Here is a 17,992-nt window from a genome sequence, read left to right as displayed (position 1 = left end):
CACAGCAGGCAAATGTTAATTCTATTAGCAAATTTCTGACATGACATCTGCGACCCCGGCAAGCCATAAACCCTCACTACGATGCCACAGGACCGTAGCACACGGCTCTTAAGTTGTCACTTTTGATGAAGAGAGTTGAATCATTCACAATTAGAAATTCTCAACACACTTTATATCTTACATAAGGGAGTTGACATAAATGCATGAATTGTCACTCATACTGACTAACCCACTGAGTAAAGATCGGAGGAGACTGAGCATTAGCACTATAATGACTAATTACAGTAGTTAACACACTGCATCCTTTAAAACTGCTGGTACTTTCACATTCTTCACACACAAAAGTGTTCATACACCAGTTAAACTGCGCAAATTACATTGTAAATATGTGAAAAACTTAGTTATAAAATTTGACTAGTGACAACGTATTTATGACAAAGATCAAGTTGAAATTAATAGAGGCTTATGATTACAGTTACCAAATTGACTCAAACATAAGTTTTTTTCGTAGAAAAAACTATTATAACATGTACTGCTTCAAAGATATCTGTCTTGTATTAGTAAAATGAGATTAAGTCATTGGTCGATTGTGTTCTGCGGCAATTGAGGTAACATGAAGTACACCTGGCAACCAGCAGAGGTGCTGTTCGTTCAGTCCCGAGTAGTGTGCTGTCTCAAGCAGAAGATGTCAGTAATGGCAAGTTGAGCTGTATCCATGGCACAAAGGCGCCAAGACTACCGTATTTTCCGCACTATAAGGCGCACCGGATTATAAGGCGTACCTTCAATGAATGGCCTATTTTAAAACTTTGTTCATATATAAGGCGCACCGCATTATAAGGCGCATAGAATAGACGCTACAGTAGAGGCTGGGGTTACGTTATGCATCCATTAGATGGAGCTGCGCTAAAGGGAATGTCAACAAATCAAATAGTGATTGTACTGACACTTCTACTTGCTGCTCTGTTCAACAACCCACTGTTCGAATTTGTCCTCCAACTGTAGCCATCTCGCTTTGTTCCCTCGGAAACTGTTTAGTCTTCTTTGCTTGGCGCAGGTCATCATGTTGCTTCCTCCACTTCCGCACCATTGATTCGTTAATGTTAAATTCTCTCGCTGCTGCTCTATTCTCGTGTTCTACTGCGTGACTGATCGCCTTGAGTATGAACTCTGCGTCGTAAGCGTGTCTCTTAATAGGAGCCATTTTTGGGTCTTTACATAAAGTTTAGGTCTCGCAACTACGGTAAGCAACCGCCGACTTCATTTTCCCCCGTAGAAGAAGAAGCGCTTCTTCTTCTACGGTAAGCAGCCGCCGACTTCATTTTCCTCCGTAGAAGAAGAAGCGCTTCTTCTTCTACGGTAAGCAGCCGCCGACTTCATTTTCCCCCGTAGAAGAAGAAGCGCTTCTTCTTCCACGGGGGAAAATGAAGTCGGCGGCTGCTTACCGTAGTTGCGAGATCTGTTGTGGCTCAATATTGGGCCATATATAAGGCGCACCGGATTATAAGGCGCACTGTCAGCTTTTGAGGAAATTGGAGGTTTTTAGGTGCGCCTTATAGTGCGGAAAATACGGTACTTGAGTTTCCGGTACTGGCATGGAAATATAAGTTCAGAAAATTCAAACAGCAAAAAATGCGGAAACACATTCAAAGACTATACAAATGGGACCCATTACCTCCCTGCTTGGCACTCAGCATCAAGGGTTGGAATTGGGGGTTAAATCACCAAAAATTATTCTCGGGCGCGGCCACCGCTGCTGCTCACTGCTCCCCTCACCTCCCTGGGGGTGAGGGTGATGGGTCAAATGCAAAGGATAATCTCACCACACCTAGTGTGTGTATGACAGTCATTGGTACTTATATTATATAATTGATACTATTTACAGTCAATCAAAGACTTTCAGTCAAATACCATCCTTATACTGTTTGTTTTGGATCAGTCATTATTAGCTCAAAACTTTGGACACTTCGAACACAAATATACAAACCCCGTTTCCAAATGAGTTGGAAAATTGTGTTAGTAAATATAAACGGAATACAATGATTTGCAAATCATTTTCAACATAGTCCATAATATCATCAAAAGGTTCAGTGAATCTGGAGAAATCACTCCACGTAAGCGGCATGGCCGGAAACCAACATTGAATGACCGTGACCTTCGATCCCTCAGTTGGCACTGTATCAAAAACCGACATCAATCTCTAAAGGATATCACCACATGGGCTCAGGAACACTTCAGAAAACCACTGTCACTAAATACAGTTCGTCGCTACATCTGTAAGTGCAAGTTAAAGCTCTACTATGCAAAGCAAAAGCCATTTATCAACAACATCCAGAAACGCCGCCGGCTTCTGTGGGCCCGAGATCATTTGAGATGGACTGATGCAAAGTGGAAAAGTGTTCTGTGGTCTGACGAGTCCACATTTCAAATTGTTTTTGGAAATATTCAACATCGTGTCATCCGGACCAAAGGAAAAGCGAACCATCCAGACTGTTATCGACGCAAAGTTCAAAAGCCAGCATCTGTGATAGTATGGGGGTGTATTAGTGCCCAAGGCATGGGTAACTTACACATCTGTGAAGGCACCATTAATGCTGAAAGGTACATACAGGTTTTGGAACAACATATGCTGCCATCTAAGCGCCGTCTTTTTCATGGACGCCCCTGCTTATTTCAGCAAGACAATGCCAAGCCACATTCAGCACGTGTTACAACAGCGTGGCTTCGTAAAAAAAGAGTGCGGGTACTTTCCTGGCCCGCCTGCGGTCCAGACCTGTCTCCCATCAAAAATGTGTGGCGCATTATGTAGCGTAAAATACGACAGCAGAGACCCCGGACTGTTGAACGACTGAAGCTCTACATAAAACAAGAATGGGAAAGAATTCCACTTTCAAAGCTTCAACAATTAGTTTCCTCAGTTCCCAATCGTTTATTGAGTGTGGTTAAAAGAAAAGGTGATGTAACACAGTGGTGAACATTCCCTTTCCCAACTACTTTGGCACGTGTTGCAGCCATAAAATTCTAAGTTAATTATTGTTTGCAAAAAAAAAAATAAAGTTTATGACTTTGAACATCAAATATCTTGTCTTAGGATTTGCAAATCATTGTATTCCGTTTATATTTACATCTAACACAATTTCCCAACTCATATGGAAACGGGGTTTGTAGTAAGGATGTGCCGATTGATCAGCCACCAATCAATGTTGGACGATTTTTGTGAAAAAATATGTGATCATTGCTAAATAACGCCTTTAAAGCCCATCACAATTGCCAATCCCCTCCGGCTGACATATTTAATTTTTTTATTCCCCCGGCTGACAAAGTAGCAGCTAATTATGTCTCCATGCAGTGTGGAGCCGCTCCCTTCAGCTAACAATATTAACCTCCATTACAGCAGATAAACTACATTGCCTAGTATTTTAAGTATCATTGTAGCTGAAGGACAAAGCTAAACATGTTAAACCTCAAAGGCAAGCCAGGAGCAGGCATACTGATAACTAAGCAAATCGCTAAATTAGCTTTAAACAACACCAAGAAACATGTGCTTAGTAAACTTTAAGAAGTCTAGATGTAACAGCGTTGCAGCAAAAACTAAGCAGTTATTAACATAAAGTTAACAAATAGATAATAAGAGTCTTGAGAGATCATAGTATACCAACAACAGTGTCAATATTGTCACAGCCAGCCAGTACACGACACATAAGTGGGGGGCTGATCGATCCATAAATTGGTGGTGTCGATATCAAGGGTAGTGTCAGTATATGATCGATAGCAGTGTGATTAGGTTGGTATTTGTATTTTCTCAAAATATTTGTTGTTGTTTGTTAATGTTTACAAACTCAGGACTCATACTTTTCTAGACACAAGAGGACTTTGAAAGCAATGAGTAGTAATGGTAGTAATTGTTGCTTTTGTTAAAATATTATGTAGTATTGACTTTGTTTTGCTCAAACAATTATACAACAATTAAACAGTTATATATGTGGTGATATTCTTAAAGTACTAATAGCACACACCATGAATACATTGAACAAAGTTACAATTTGTATGTACAGGTGGGTATTAGTATCGGCCGATCTCACTCATGGATGATCGGCAGCATAAACCCCCGATTGGAACATCCCTAAAATGTATTATTTCCTATACTCAACTGTGGCAAATGCCGCAGTTTTGTTGAAAATATTTTCCTTATTCATGCAACTATTCTAAATAACAAACCAATACAAAAGTCGCTTGGTCCCTTAGTTAACAAAATACCAAGAATATTTAGAAGGTTTATCATTCAATTCATCATTTATCTACAGTCCGGTCCAAAAATATTGGCACAATTCTTCCTTTGTTTGGCTATATACACCACAATAATGGATTTAAATGAAACAAAGTAGAAGGTACAACAGTTTGTATTATATTCCTTCCAGTTTTTAAGGGATCAATAGTTATGGGATGATTGGCTGCTCAGCTGTTCCATAGCCAGTTGCGTGTTTTTACTTCATTATCTCATTTACAAGGACCAGATCAAAGGTTTCGCGTTCATTTCAAGTGTACTATTTCTATTTGGAATTTGTCAACTTTCAATTGCAGATCAAATAATTCACTATAAGTGAAGCAAGCCACCATTAGTCAGAAAAATCCAAACAAAGACATCAGAGAGACAGAAAAAAAACATTAGTGTGTTCAAATTACCTTTTTGTAACATTCTTAAAAAGAAATAAAGCACCGTGAGCTCAGCAACACCAAAAGACCGGAAGACTGCGGGGGGAAAAATGGTGATGGATGACAGAAGAATACTTTATCTGGTGAAGAAAAGCCCTTTAACAACAAAAACACTCTCCACAAGGTAGATGTATGTGTGTCAAAGTCAAAATTCAAGAGACGACTTACCAGATTGAATACAGAAAGTTCACCATGAGATGCAAACCATTGGTGAGCCTCAAAAAAATGGAATGCCAGATTATGGTTTGTTAAACCTCTGAAAAAGATGTTAAGATTTTGGAACAACTTCCTATAGACCAGAGCAATTCAACTGGCGGCCCAGGAACCAAATCTGTAATTACACCAGACCGGCCCCAGCATTCAGTTCAAAATATGAGAGAGACTTCAACAATTTTGCTGCAAATTTAATATATATAAAAAATAGAGCCCTCATGTTGTGTAGATGAGCTTGAACCCATGTAAACACATTGGCAGATCTCCTAAATCCCTGTGTTGTATTTTACAAAACACAGCTTTTCTTTCTAAAATGTGTAACTCTGATGAAAGAATTGGACTTTGAAACAAATGTCCAATAAAGAGAATGCTGGTTCTCAAAATAGAAATAGGCAGTGTTGGGTTAGTTACTGAAAACCAGTAACTAGTTACAGTTACTAGTTACCTTATTTCAATACTAACTCAGTTACTTACACCAAAAAGTAATGCGTTACTGTAAAAAGTAACTATTTAGTTACTTCTTTTTTTTCTCTTTTTTTTTTTTAAGGTTCACATTAATGCCCTTTTAGCCTTCATTTCAGTACTGTTATTGCACTGTAGAATAATACAATCTGTTGATCAACTTGACATGCATTTGCATCACTGAACTCAGAAAGCAATGTGGTCTACAGACACCACACAAAGACAAAGATATGTTTCAAAGGGCCAATTTATTTCAGGCCACAACAAATTGACAAAACTATTTTAAATAGCAGCAACATAATGGCACTTTAACTTTAACTTTAAGTAGATAGGATCTTTGATCCAAGACACAACTTACATTTAACTAAAATGTTATTTTCTTTGTGCTCGACAAAAGAAAAGTATTGAGAATGTCTCCATGTTAAGAAACTCGACTTCTGGCTTCGCGATGATGTCTTGTTAGTTGTTATGAGAGTAGCGTATGTGTGTGTGTGTGTGTGTGTGCGTGGCCCTTTAAGATATGACAGCATGTGAGGTGAGTGATGTCAGTGAGTGAGTGGGCGAGGTGCAGGTGCTCTAGTTTGGTGGATGGCTGTGTCCAATAAAGTCACAAAGTTGCAACAAACCGTCGGCCTCGTCATTCACCCTCAGCTGTAAAGACCCACTTCGGGGTAAAGTGAAGGTTGTTATCCCCGAAGTACATAGGCCCTGGAGGAACGTCTCCCCTGCGCCCCTCAACTACGATCTGGGAGCGCCCCCACCCACACAAAGCACGCCTTTTCTTTTCCTTGTGACACAGAAGGACGACACCGCAGCGCTCCAATAAAACACACTCAGATCTTCTGTTTCTCGCCGATACTACATAAAAAAATAACTTAAAATAACGCAGAAACGCATCATGTAGTAACGGTAACTGAGTTACTGAATATAAAAAATAACGCGTTAGATTACTATTTACCGCCGAAACTAACAACGTTACAGTAACGCCTTAGTCCCAACACTGGAAATAAGGCAGAAGTCTTTCTGGAAATGTGGCCCTTAGCACAATTTAGTTATATAGCTGTGCTACAGACCGATTAGACATAAATCAACTTGTACAGAGTAATGGAAATAAAAGAGTATGAAGAAGGAAAGGAACTGTTCATGATCCGGAACATACCACCTCATCATGGTGGTAGTGTCATGGCATGGCCATGTATGGAACTGGTTCCCTTGTAATTTATTAACAATTTAATGAGTGCAGCAGGAAGTATTTTGAAGTTTTTCAAACAATTGTATCTGCTAATATTCAGCTAATAGCTTTAGAATTCATTGTATGTTGCTTCACGGTGCAAACGTAAAGGCACCTGACGCCTAATGTGAAAGTAACCTAAGAGTTTTTAAAGACAAACAAGTGGAACGTTATGCAATGGCCAAATCAATTACCTGACCTGAATATGATTGAGCATAGATTGTAATCCCTAAAGACATAACTGTAGGAAAATATGCCCCAATAACAAGCAGGAACTGAAGACAGTTGCAGTAGAATAGAGACTTGGCACAGTGCCAGGAGGGATGAAGCCCAGTGTCTCGTGATGTCGATGCGTTCCAGACTTCAGGCTGTGATGGACTGCAAAACATTTTCAGCTAGGTGTTATAAAGTGAACTTTTGATTTATGATTGTTGATTTGTCCCATCCTTCAAAAGAGGAGGGCACACATACAAACTCTTGTAATTCCTTAAATTAAGTATGCTCAAATTAAAGCTGAAATGCTGAAGTTAAAGCACATCTCGTTCACTGCGTCTCAAATCTACTGTGGTATGGTGTAGAGCCAGAACGATTAGAATCGTGTCGATGTCTTAATATTTCTCAGTGGCCTAGTAGTTAGAGTGTCCGCCCTAAGATCGGTAGGTCGTGAGTTCAAACCCCGGCCGAGTCATACCAAAGACTATAAAAATGGAACCTATTCCCTCCTTGCTTGGCACTCAGCATCAAGGGTTGGAATTGGGGTTTAAATCACCAAAAATGATTCCCGTACACAGCCACCGCTGCTGCTCACTGCTCCCCTCACCTCCCAGGGGGTCAAATGCAGAGGATTCTCACCACACCTAGTGTGTGTGACAATCATTGGTACTTTATCTTTATTTGGGATAGGGTAAGATAAGGTAGACTTTATTTATCCCACAATGGGGAATTATGTGGTTGCAGCGCAGATTAAAATAGTCCACTAAAAATAGGATAATAAAACGCATGAAAACGAAAGGGAAACATGAAAGAATACAAAAGACAAAAACAATTAAATCACAGAGGTGATGCAACCAGCTGCCACTTCAGTGGAGCCATTTCTATATACAGTTACACAAAAGTTAAACAACAAAAAACCAAACGATGAGGAATAAATAATACATATTGCACACATAAGATTGTGCCATGCGTAGACAAACAACCAAACAAAAACACCATCTCAACACCCACATACACCAAAGTGGCCTATGGGGTGCCCCACGCCATCGTCTGCTGAGGTGGGGGACAGCACGGCCAGAAACAGACCAAGTCAAGTCAACTTTATTTAAATAGCACGTTTTCAACAACTTTTAAATTGAACCAAAGTGCTTTACAGGTTTAAAAAGCATAGAGCAAAAAACAAAACAAAACAAACAAAAATAAACCAAAGAACATAAACAATGAATGTGCTGAACAAGATAGTGCAAAAGCAATACGGTAAAAGGGGTCGAATAAAAAGTAAAAATTTGCAGAATAAAAATAATAATAATACAAGTGCGACAAATTGAAAAATAAAACTAAAGCGAAGGGGTCCTAGGCTGCCCGTTAGCTCTCGGCCGATGTCCGGTCAGCGCGGATGACCGAGAATCCGACCAGGGAGACCAATGTGTCCCATACATGCTTATTCAGTCTTGTCCATCCCGACACTCAACGCCAGCTCCGCAGCCCCTTCTCTTTCTCCGCATCTCCTCCTGTCTCTCCGCACTGACTGTGGTGTGACAGAGAGCCAGCAGCTGGTCTTCAGTGTTACACAGTCCCTGAAGGGTCCTGAATAGAGATGTCCGTTAATATCGGCCGATAAATGCTTTAAAATGTAATATCGGAAATTATCGGTATCTGTTTCAAAAAGTAAAATTAATGATTTTTTAAAATGCCGCTGTACGGAGCGGTAAGTACAGAGCTGTTGCGTCTCCCAGTCAGCAGCCCCTCCCATCTCCCCTCTCCCACACACAACACAGAAGTTGACGACTGCAGCATGAGAGGTTTACTGGCGACGCTTGATGACCTCATCAAAACGTCGCGAACGGAGCATAACAACAACAAGAGTGTGTTGTTGCCGGTGCTGTAGCTGTGGCTAACAAGCGAGCTCGCTCTGTGACTGACTAACGACACCATGTCTATGGTTTGGGATTATTTTAAAGTGTCTCTGACGGATAAAAAACTGGCAATTTGCAATGACTGCAAAAAGTTGGTTATGCGAGGAGGAACCAAGACGTCTTCCTTTAATACGAGCAATTTGATCTCCCACCAGGAGATACATGATGAATACAAGCGGAAGATGGATGAAAAGTAAACACCGAAAAAAAGTAGTACCACACAGTCTTGCACTAAATGAGGACTATGTTATTGTTTACTTTATTACTCTAGTATACTCTGGACTGAAGCTGTGTGCCTTCATTGTTTTTGTAGCTGTTGTTTTGAGGCATGTTAAAAAAAAAAAAAAATGCACCTAGTGAAAGTCACAGTATAGTATTTCCCATAGTTGTAGTGGGTATCAGGATTATCTCAGAGAGAGCATGTCCCAAATTCCAAGCAGCTGTTTTGAGGCATGTCAAAAAAAAGAATGCACTTTGTGACTTCAATAATAAATATGGCAGTGCCATGTTGGCACTTTTTTCCATAACTTGAGTCGATTTATTTTGGAAAACCTTGTTACATTGTTTAATGCATCCAGCGGGGCATCACAACAAAATTAGGCATAATAATGTGTTAATTCCACGATTGTATATATCTGTATCGGTTGATATCGGAATCGGTAATTAAGAGTTGGACAATATCGGATATCGTCAAAAAAGCCAATATCGGACATCGGGGCGGCATGGCGTAGTGGGGAGAGCGGCCGTGCCAGAAACCTGAGGGTTGCAGGTTCGCTCCCCGCCACTTGACATCCAAATCGCACACTTCACCCTTGCCCCCGGTGCCGCTCACACTGGTGAATGAACGATGAATGAATGATAGGTGGTGGTCGGACGGGCCGTAGGCGCAAACTGGCAGCCTCGCTTCCGTCAGTCTACCCCAGGGCAGCTGTGGCTACAAATGTAGCTTACCACCACCAGGTGTAAATGAATGAATGATGGGTTCCCACTTCTCTGTGAGCGCTTTGAGTATCTAACAATAGAAAAGCGGGATATAAAATCTAATCCATTATTAATATTATTATTATTATTATTATTATTATTATCATCTCTAGTCCTAAATTGGCCCTTGTGTGTGGATGTGAGTGTGAATGTTGTCTGTCTATCTGTGTTGGCCCTGCGATGAGGTGGCGACTTGTCCAGGGTGTACCCCGCCTTCTGCCCGATTGTAGCTGAGATAGGCTCCAGCGCCCCCCGCGACCCCAAAGGGAATAAGCGGTAGAAAATGGATGGATGGATGGATCTCTAGTCCTGAACCAAAAGGCAACAAACACATGAAAACAAGAAGAAAACACCAAGAACACAAAGAAAGACACACAAGAGCACACAGCTCCTGCAACCAGCAGCCACGACAGCGGCGCCTCTTGGGGGGGAAAGAATATGGACCTGACTGTATGCAGACATTTATTGATTTTTTTTCCTCATTTTGTTCAAATGTTTAAGAGTGTCATCAAACTTCCCAACACAAATGGGGAAGAATATTGACACACTAGTCAGTCATTGTGCTCAAGTAAATGATGATGGTTCGATGACAGCTTTTCTCATTAAGCTACTCCAAGGACCCACTCTTCAATCGTCTGATTGCTCCGTGTAATGGCAGCCAACTAATGAACAGACAAGTGTCATGATTGGCTGAGGACCAAGAGTTTCAATTTACAATGCTGTTGCTCTCCTAGGGCTCCAAATTGTTCTTTGCATGCTCTTTCCATATTTTTATGGACGTCTACAGCGCGTCCCCATGCAGCTTTAGCTGATTAAGTTGATTAAAGTGCTCACTGTGGTTGTTTGCATTTACCTGTTATCAAAGAGTACTGACAACGTGATAAATAGGCTGTGCAGAAGAGAAGAGTGGCCACAGTGCATGCCACAAATATTAGTCAAGCTTATTTGTAAGTCATTTTATAGTTATTAAATGTTGTTAATAAAGTTTGCATGTGTGTTACAAAAAAGCTGAAAGCACTCTGCACTATCAGTGCATTTTGTAATTTATATTTCAACCCTTTCTCTGTTTTTGTTTTCCATTTTGTTCATGCAATAGAAAAGAAATGGCTGCACTTTCAAAGCAATGTCATTTCTATTCATATTTGGGGGGGTTTCTGTTATTGTCATTGCTGCCTTCAGCACATGATAAAGGGCAGCAGCTGGAAATATAGGAACGTATATTTTGTAGTGATGTGTTGGATGGAACGTGCATCTTTGCTTTTTTCCTTGCCGTTTGTCAGTGGTGTCTCCTGACATTAAGTTTTTTTGTAAATAGTTATGCAACCATTATTGGCAGGGATGAGTGGGATTGCAAATAATGCCGGTGACTGGCAGGAAAACCTTTATTCCTTTATTGCTGCACAGAAAAGCTGCACAATTGAAATGCAGCATAATACAGTACCTCACTGTACAGTTCAAATTATCGGCAAATATTACAGCGGAGCCTCAATTAACAAACCCTCCATTATATGAACTTAGTTTTATGAACCACAAATAGAATAAAAATATGCTTTATTGTATAAATCTTGTCTTAGTATATGTACATTTCATCTCCCCATTGTGTTTCTCGCAGGACATCCATTGTGGGGAGAGTGATTAATCTCTGGTGCTCATTCAGTCAACAGAGCAGTACTTTTTTTGGCTACTGTACTACTTGCTAGTTTTTGGGGCTTTTTATAACATTTTGTAGTTTTGCTAGCTCAATATAAGTCCATAGAAAGCAATAGACAAGTGATGTGTGGTTTGACACATTCAGGAAGTATCCACAGCGTTGTCAACACTGCCTTCTGCCCCTTATTTCTGCTAAACACAAATATTAATCACCAGGGTGAAGTGGATTTCATTGTTTTATTCTAAATAGAGATGTCCGATAATGGCTTTTTTGCCGATATCCGATATTCCGATATTGTCCAACTCTTAATTACTGATTCCGATATCAACCGATACCGATACATACAGTCGTGGAATTAACACATTATTATGCCTAATTTTGTTGTGATGCCCCGCTGGATGCATTAAACAATGTAACTTTACTATGAATTGATTAATGTGGACCCCAACTTAAACAAGTTGAAAAACTTATTCGGGTGTTACCATTTAGTGGTACATTTTACGGAATATACACTGTACTGTGCAATCTACTAATACAAGTTTCAATCAATCAATCAAAAACAAGGTTTCCCAAAATAAGAGAACAACTTCAACTCCAGTTATGGAAAAAAATGCCAACATGGCACTGCCATATTTATTATTGAAGTCACAAAGTGCATTATTTTTTTTAACATGCCTCAAAACAGCAGTTTGGAATTTGGAACATGCTCTCCCTGAGATAATCCTGATACCCATTACAACTATGGAAAATACTATACTTTGACTTTTAAACATGCTTCAAAACAACAGCTACAAAAACAATGAAGGCACACAGCTTCAGTCCAGAGTATACTAGAGCATACTTGCCAACCTTGAGACCTCCGAATTCAGGAGATGGGGGGGTGGGGGGGTGTTCTCCCGAAATGTGTTTGTCATTCTTGTTTGGTGTGGGTTCACAGTGTGGCGCATATTTGTAACAGTGTTAAAGTTGTTTATACCGCCACCCTCAGTGTGACCTGTATGGCTGTTGACCAAGTATGCTTGCATTCACTTGTGTGTGTGAAAAGCCGTAGATAGGGCCGGCACGCAAAGGAAGTGCCTTTAAGTTTTATTGGCGCTCTGTACTTCTCCCTACGTCCGTGTAGCACTCCGTATAGCGGCGTTTTAAAAAGTCATGAATTTTCCTTTTTGAAACCGGGTCTTTGGTATGTGGTGGGGTTTGAACTCACGACCTTCCAGTCTCAGAGCGGACACTCTAACCACAAGGCCACTGAGTTAAAGCACTTATTGATACATTTACACAATTGTCCTCTGACGTAAACGACTGGTCAAAATTGTCCCAAGATGTACTGCACCAATAAATGTAAGGATTGTTTCATTTCATTAACAAGCATTTTATTTTAAAAAAAATTGACACCAAAAGAACACACTCTATGGTGGTAAAAAAAAGAAGTGTAAAAGTTAAAAAAAGGAATTAAAAACAAAACGGTAAAATGACATTTTTTGTGTATTTTTTATATTACTATTGTTATTTTAATTTATGGATGCTACTATTTTTTATTTTGACTTGTTGATGTTTACTCAGTGGCCTAGGTGTTAGAGTAGGTAGGTTGTGAGTTCAAACCCCGGCCGAGTCATACCAAAGACTATAAAAATGGGACCCATTACCTCCCTGCTTGGCACTCAGCATCAAGGGTTGGAATTGGGGGTTAAATCACCAAAAATGATTACCGGGCGCGGCCACCGCTGCTGCTCACTGCTCCCCTCACTTCCCAGGGGGTGATCAAGGGTGATGGGTCAAATGCAGAGGATAATTTCGCCACACCTAGTATGTGTGTGTGACAATCATTGGTACCTTTTTTTTTTTAATTCATTGCTATTGTATTGCTGTTCTTCTTTCAGTTTGTATTTAAAGTTGAGTTTTGGTGGTGTAATAAATACTTGTGTTTTCAAATGAATGTGATTAATCCTGTTGTTAATCGTAATTTCAAAATCTATCAAAAATAGTTCTGAATAACCGTCCAGCCCCGGCTGAGTGTTAGAGTATTGTTTGAGTACCGTATTTTTCGGATTATAAATCACTCCGGAGTATAAACCCCACCGGCCGAAAATGCATAATAAAGAAGGAAAAAAACATAAGTCGCACTAAAATATAAGTCACATTTTTGGGGGAAAGGTATTTGATAAAATCCAACACCAAGAATAGACATTTGAAAGGCAATTTAAAATAAATAAAGAATAGTGAACAACAGGCTGAATAAGTGTACGTTATATGAGGCATAAATAACCAACTGAGAACGTGCCGTAACATATTATGGTAAGAGTCATTCAAATAACTATAACATATAGAACATGCTATACGTTTACCAAACAATCGCTTACTCCAAACTTTATTTCTGCTGCTCGATTGCCGTTTTCTGCTGCATATTTCACTACTTCCAGCTTGTAACCTGCAGTATATGATTTCCTTTCCGGTGCCATTTTTGTTGAGAACTTCTCAGTTTTTATAAGTTCCCGCCAATGTTGAAATGATCAATTTCCATAGGTACGGAAGTCGTAGCAGGTAGCATCTTTTTTTTCCACAATGCACTTCTGCCATGACCCGCCCCCGCTAAATTTTTATTGGTTGACGTGTGTGTGTGTGGCGATTGCTGATATACGCCTAGTCTCTTACTTGAATGAGATAAATAATATTATTTGATATTTTACGGTAATGTGTTAATAATTTCACACATAAGTCGCTCCAGAGTATAAATCGCACCCCCGGCCAAACTATGAAAAAAACTGCGACTTATAATCCGAAAAATACGGTACTTTTGATGTTTTAAAGTTAAGTTAAAGTACCAATGATTGTCACACACACACTAGGTGTGGCGGAATTTGTCCTTCGCATTTGACCCATCCCCTTGTTCACCCCCTGGGAGGTGAGGAGAGCAGTTGAGGGAATAATTTTTGGTGATTTAACCCCAATTCCAACCCTTGATGCTGAGTGCCAAGCAGGGAGGTAATGGGTCCCATTTTTATAGTCTTTGGTATGACTCGGCTGGGGTTTGAACTCACAACCTACCGATCTCAGGGCGGACACTCTAACCACTAGGCCACTGAGTAGTTTTACTTTTTTTAAAAAGTGTTGTTCCTTTTCTAATATTCTTCTTTGTCTCCCCGTCTCTTGTGATAATGTAGTTGGCCCTGGAGGACCCGGTGCACAGTGTCTCGCTCCATCAATATGTCTATGAGAAACTGAAGGCTCAGCAGAACCTGATGGGGGATCAAGGCTTCAGCGAACTTATGGAGACGGTGGACACGGAGCTCGTAAGGCAGCTCCAAGAGTTCCTAAAGGGCTTCTGAATGACACCCACCTCATACAAACACCTATGCTGCTTAATCCTCATCCCCTGCGTTCCTCAGCCAGACATGTGGATCGCTAATCCAAATCTTCCCGAACTCTACCCATGCTACGCCTTATCTTTACTCAGAGATCGTCTTCTCAACTCTCCCTGCTATTCATAAAGAATCAAGATTTATTTATCCTATTTTAAAAAAATCAACATTAGATTGATGTCCATGCACACACAATGTAAGTATCTCCTCATTTGAGCTTCCACTCACCTCTTGAAGTTTATTCGTATTTTCCCTTCAGTTTTGACATGAAATGGGAGTAAAAGTCGTGGAAAGTCGACATGTACGAAGCAAATCCAACCGAGGACTACTCAACGGAACCATCACAGATTTTAGCGCTCACATGTGGATTGAAGAAAATTGAAGGACCTCAAGCAGTGTTTACAAAATAGATTTAAAAAGGAAAAAAAAAAACGCCAAAAGAGGTATGTCGTTGTGTATTTATGTAAAATATGGACAATATTCTGCATGCTGATTCTTTTTACTTTTTGGTTTGTTTTTACCATTTTGTTAAAACCAGAGGTCAAGTTGAGGTAACTACTGAGAGTATTTTTTTTATCCATTGGTTGAAGAGTGCAGAACACGCGTTATGTATATAAATGTAGTGCTGCTAATCAAGGGCGTGTCGGCACACTTTAATAACCAAAACAAGTTTGTTCCTGTTATCACTGCTTACATGTTTTCTCTAGTGTACTTTAAAGGCTATAAGCAGCAGCAAGATGCAGGACAAGTTGTACAAATGTCTTCCTTCCAAATATTGTGTACGTACACTTTTGTCACAGCTTTTTATTTGATGAACTGTATTGAAGATCTAACAGTGGAATTAGTATTCCATCGTTTTCATTTCATTCAGGCTACATCGGTGTTCAAAACACCTTAGTCTTTTGAGAAGTTAATTTAACGTTTGTTTGGCTTTAAATTTGAGTGGTGAACATTTTGCATCGTTTCTTTATTAGATTCACATTGAGCAGTCTTTATTGGAAGAAAGTAGGAGGTAGTCAATAGCCTTAACTTTTCAGCCTTACCTATCAATGACAGGATTTATTCTTACTTCTTTAATTAAACACTAGATCCTCTCTGTACAGTTTTATTTTGTTTATAGGACAATGCTTTTGAACACAACAGTCGTTTTGCTTTGGGGTTTTGCGTATGTTTTCATGGGAAGGTTAAAACAAATAATTGTCCTTTTTATGTTGTTTTTTTTTAACCCCACAGCTTTCAATAAAGTGCAGTAATCAGCCAACAAGTTAACATCTTCATGACTGCAAGAAGTAAACGTGTTGTGGAAAAGGTTTGTTGTTCAAGGAATTTTATAATCATCCAGCTGCATTATCATTTGGATTTTTGTTGCTTTTCTTTTTTAAACCAAGAAAGAAGATATTCTTCACTTTCTTAAAAGGGAGCTGCACTTTTTATTTTATTTTGTCTATTGTCCACAATCATTATACAAGACATGACGAATAGATTTTTTTTTTCTAATGTATTCTAGATATTAGAATTGATATAGACTCTGCAGCATAGCGTGGACATCGGGGGCGGTACCTCTGGATTGGCGGACCGGGGTGGTGGTTCCTCTCTTTGAGAAGGGGAACCGGAGGGTGTGTTCCAACTATCGTGGGATCACACTCCTCCGCCTTCCGGGTAAGGTCTATTCAGGTGTACTGGAGAGGAGGCTACGCCGGATAGTCGAACCTCGGATTCAGGAGGAACAGTGTGGTTTTCGTCCTGGTCGTGGAACTGTGGACCAGCTCTATACTCTCGGCAGGGTCCTTGAGGGTGCATGGGAGTTTGCCCAACCAGTCTACATGTGTTTTGTGGACTTGGAGAAGGCATTCGACCGTGTCCCTCGGGAAGTCCTGTGGGGAGTGCTCAGAGAGTATGGGGTATCGGACTGTCTGATTGTGGCAGTCCGCTCCCTGTATGCTCAGTGCCAGAGCTTGGTCCGCATTGCCGGCAGTAAGTCGGACACGTTTCCAGTGAGGGTTGGACTCCACCAAGGCTGCCCTTTGTCACCGATTCTGTTCATAACTTTTATGGACAGAATTTTTAGGCGCAGTCAAGGCGTTGAGGGGATCTAGTTTGGTGGCTGCAGGATTAGGTCTCTGCTTTTTGCAGATGATGTGGTCCTGATGGCTTCATCTGGCCAGGATCTTCAGCTCTCACTGGATCGGTTCACAGCCGAGTGTGAAGCGACTGGGATGAGAATCAGCACCTCCAAGTCCGAGTCCATGGTTCTCGCCCGGAAAAGGGTGGAGTGCCATCTCCGGGTTGGGGAGGAGATCTTGCCCCAAGTGGAGGAGTTCAAGTACCTCGGAGTCTTGTTCACGAGTGAGGGAAGAGTGGATCGTGAGATCGACAGGCGGATCGGTGCGGCGTCTTCAGTAATGCGGACGCTGTATCGATCCGTTGTGGTGAAGAAGGAGCTGAGCCGGAAGGCAAAGCTCTCAATTTACCGGTCGATCTACGTTCCCATCCTCACCTATGGTCATGAGCTTTGGGTTATGACCGAAAGGACAAGATCACGGGTACAAGCGGCCCGAAATGAGTTTCCTCCGGTGGCGGGGCTCTCCCTTAGAGATAGGGTGAGAAGCTCTGCCATCCGGGTGGAGCTCAAAGTAAAGCCGCTGCTCCTCCACATCGAGAGGAGCCAGATGAGGTGGTTCGGGCATCTGGTCAGGATGCCACCCGAACGCCTCCCTAGGGAGGTGTTTAGGGCACGTCCGACCGGTAGGAGGCCGCGGGGAAGACCCAGGACACGTTGGGAAGACTATGTCTCCCGGCTGGCCTGGGAACACCTCGGGGTCCCACAGGAGGAGCTGGACGAAGTGGCTTGGGAGAGGGAAGTCTGGGCTTCCCTGCTTAGGCTGCTGCCCCCGCGACCCGACCTCCGATAAGCGGAAGAAAATGGATGGATGGATGGATGGATTCTAGATATTATATTAAAGTCTGCTTACAGCGTAGCCAATGGGAGCTCCACTATTCCGCCCATAAAACCCGATAATTAACCATTCAAAAAGCGCCAGCAATACTCAAATATTTTTAATATGGTTATTATAAGCGCTAACGCAGAAAAAATATTGATAGCGGTGTCGTGGTTCACCTCGGTCGCCGTGATCACTTCCGTGTGTCCCTATGTTTACATCGAGTGGTCAGCTGCTTCCTCGCTTCTTTGCTCCCTGTAAGTTTATTGTAGATCATAAATCATGCATCTCAGCTGGACAGAAGACGTCTTGGT

At 41.1% G+C, this 17,992-nt stretch overlaps 1 protein-coding gene across 2 annotated transcripts in view; it reads left to right on the top strand.

Annotated features, from left to right (window-relative positions):
- Window positions 1-16,022, top strand: part of ipo11 (importin 11) — a 245,195-nt gene extending 229,173 nt beyond the window's left edge. For both annotated transcript variants that reach the window (XM_061928189.1, XM_061928188.1), the window contains one exon: window positions 14,542-16,022. In XM_061928189.1, coding sequence (XP_061784173.1) covers window positions 14,542-14,706 — 165 coding nt within the window. In that variant the 3' untranslated portion in view covers window positions 14,707-16,022. The remainder of the gene's footprint in view (window positions 1-14,541) is intronic.
- The last annotated feature ends 1,970 nt before the right edge of the window (window positions 16,023-17,992 follow it).

This window comes from Nerophis lumbriciformis, linkage group LG33, assembly GCF_033978685.3.
Source record: "Nerophis lumbriciformis linkage group LG33, RoL_Nlum_v2.1, whole genome shotgun sequence".
NCBI classification, from domain to species: Eukaryota; Metazoa; Chordata; class Actinopteri; order Syngnathiformes; family Syngnathidae; genus Nerophis; species Nerophis lumbriciformis.
This window is presented reverse-complemented; position numbering and strand designations above follow the sequence as displayed.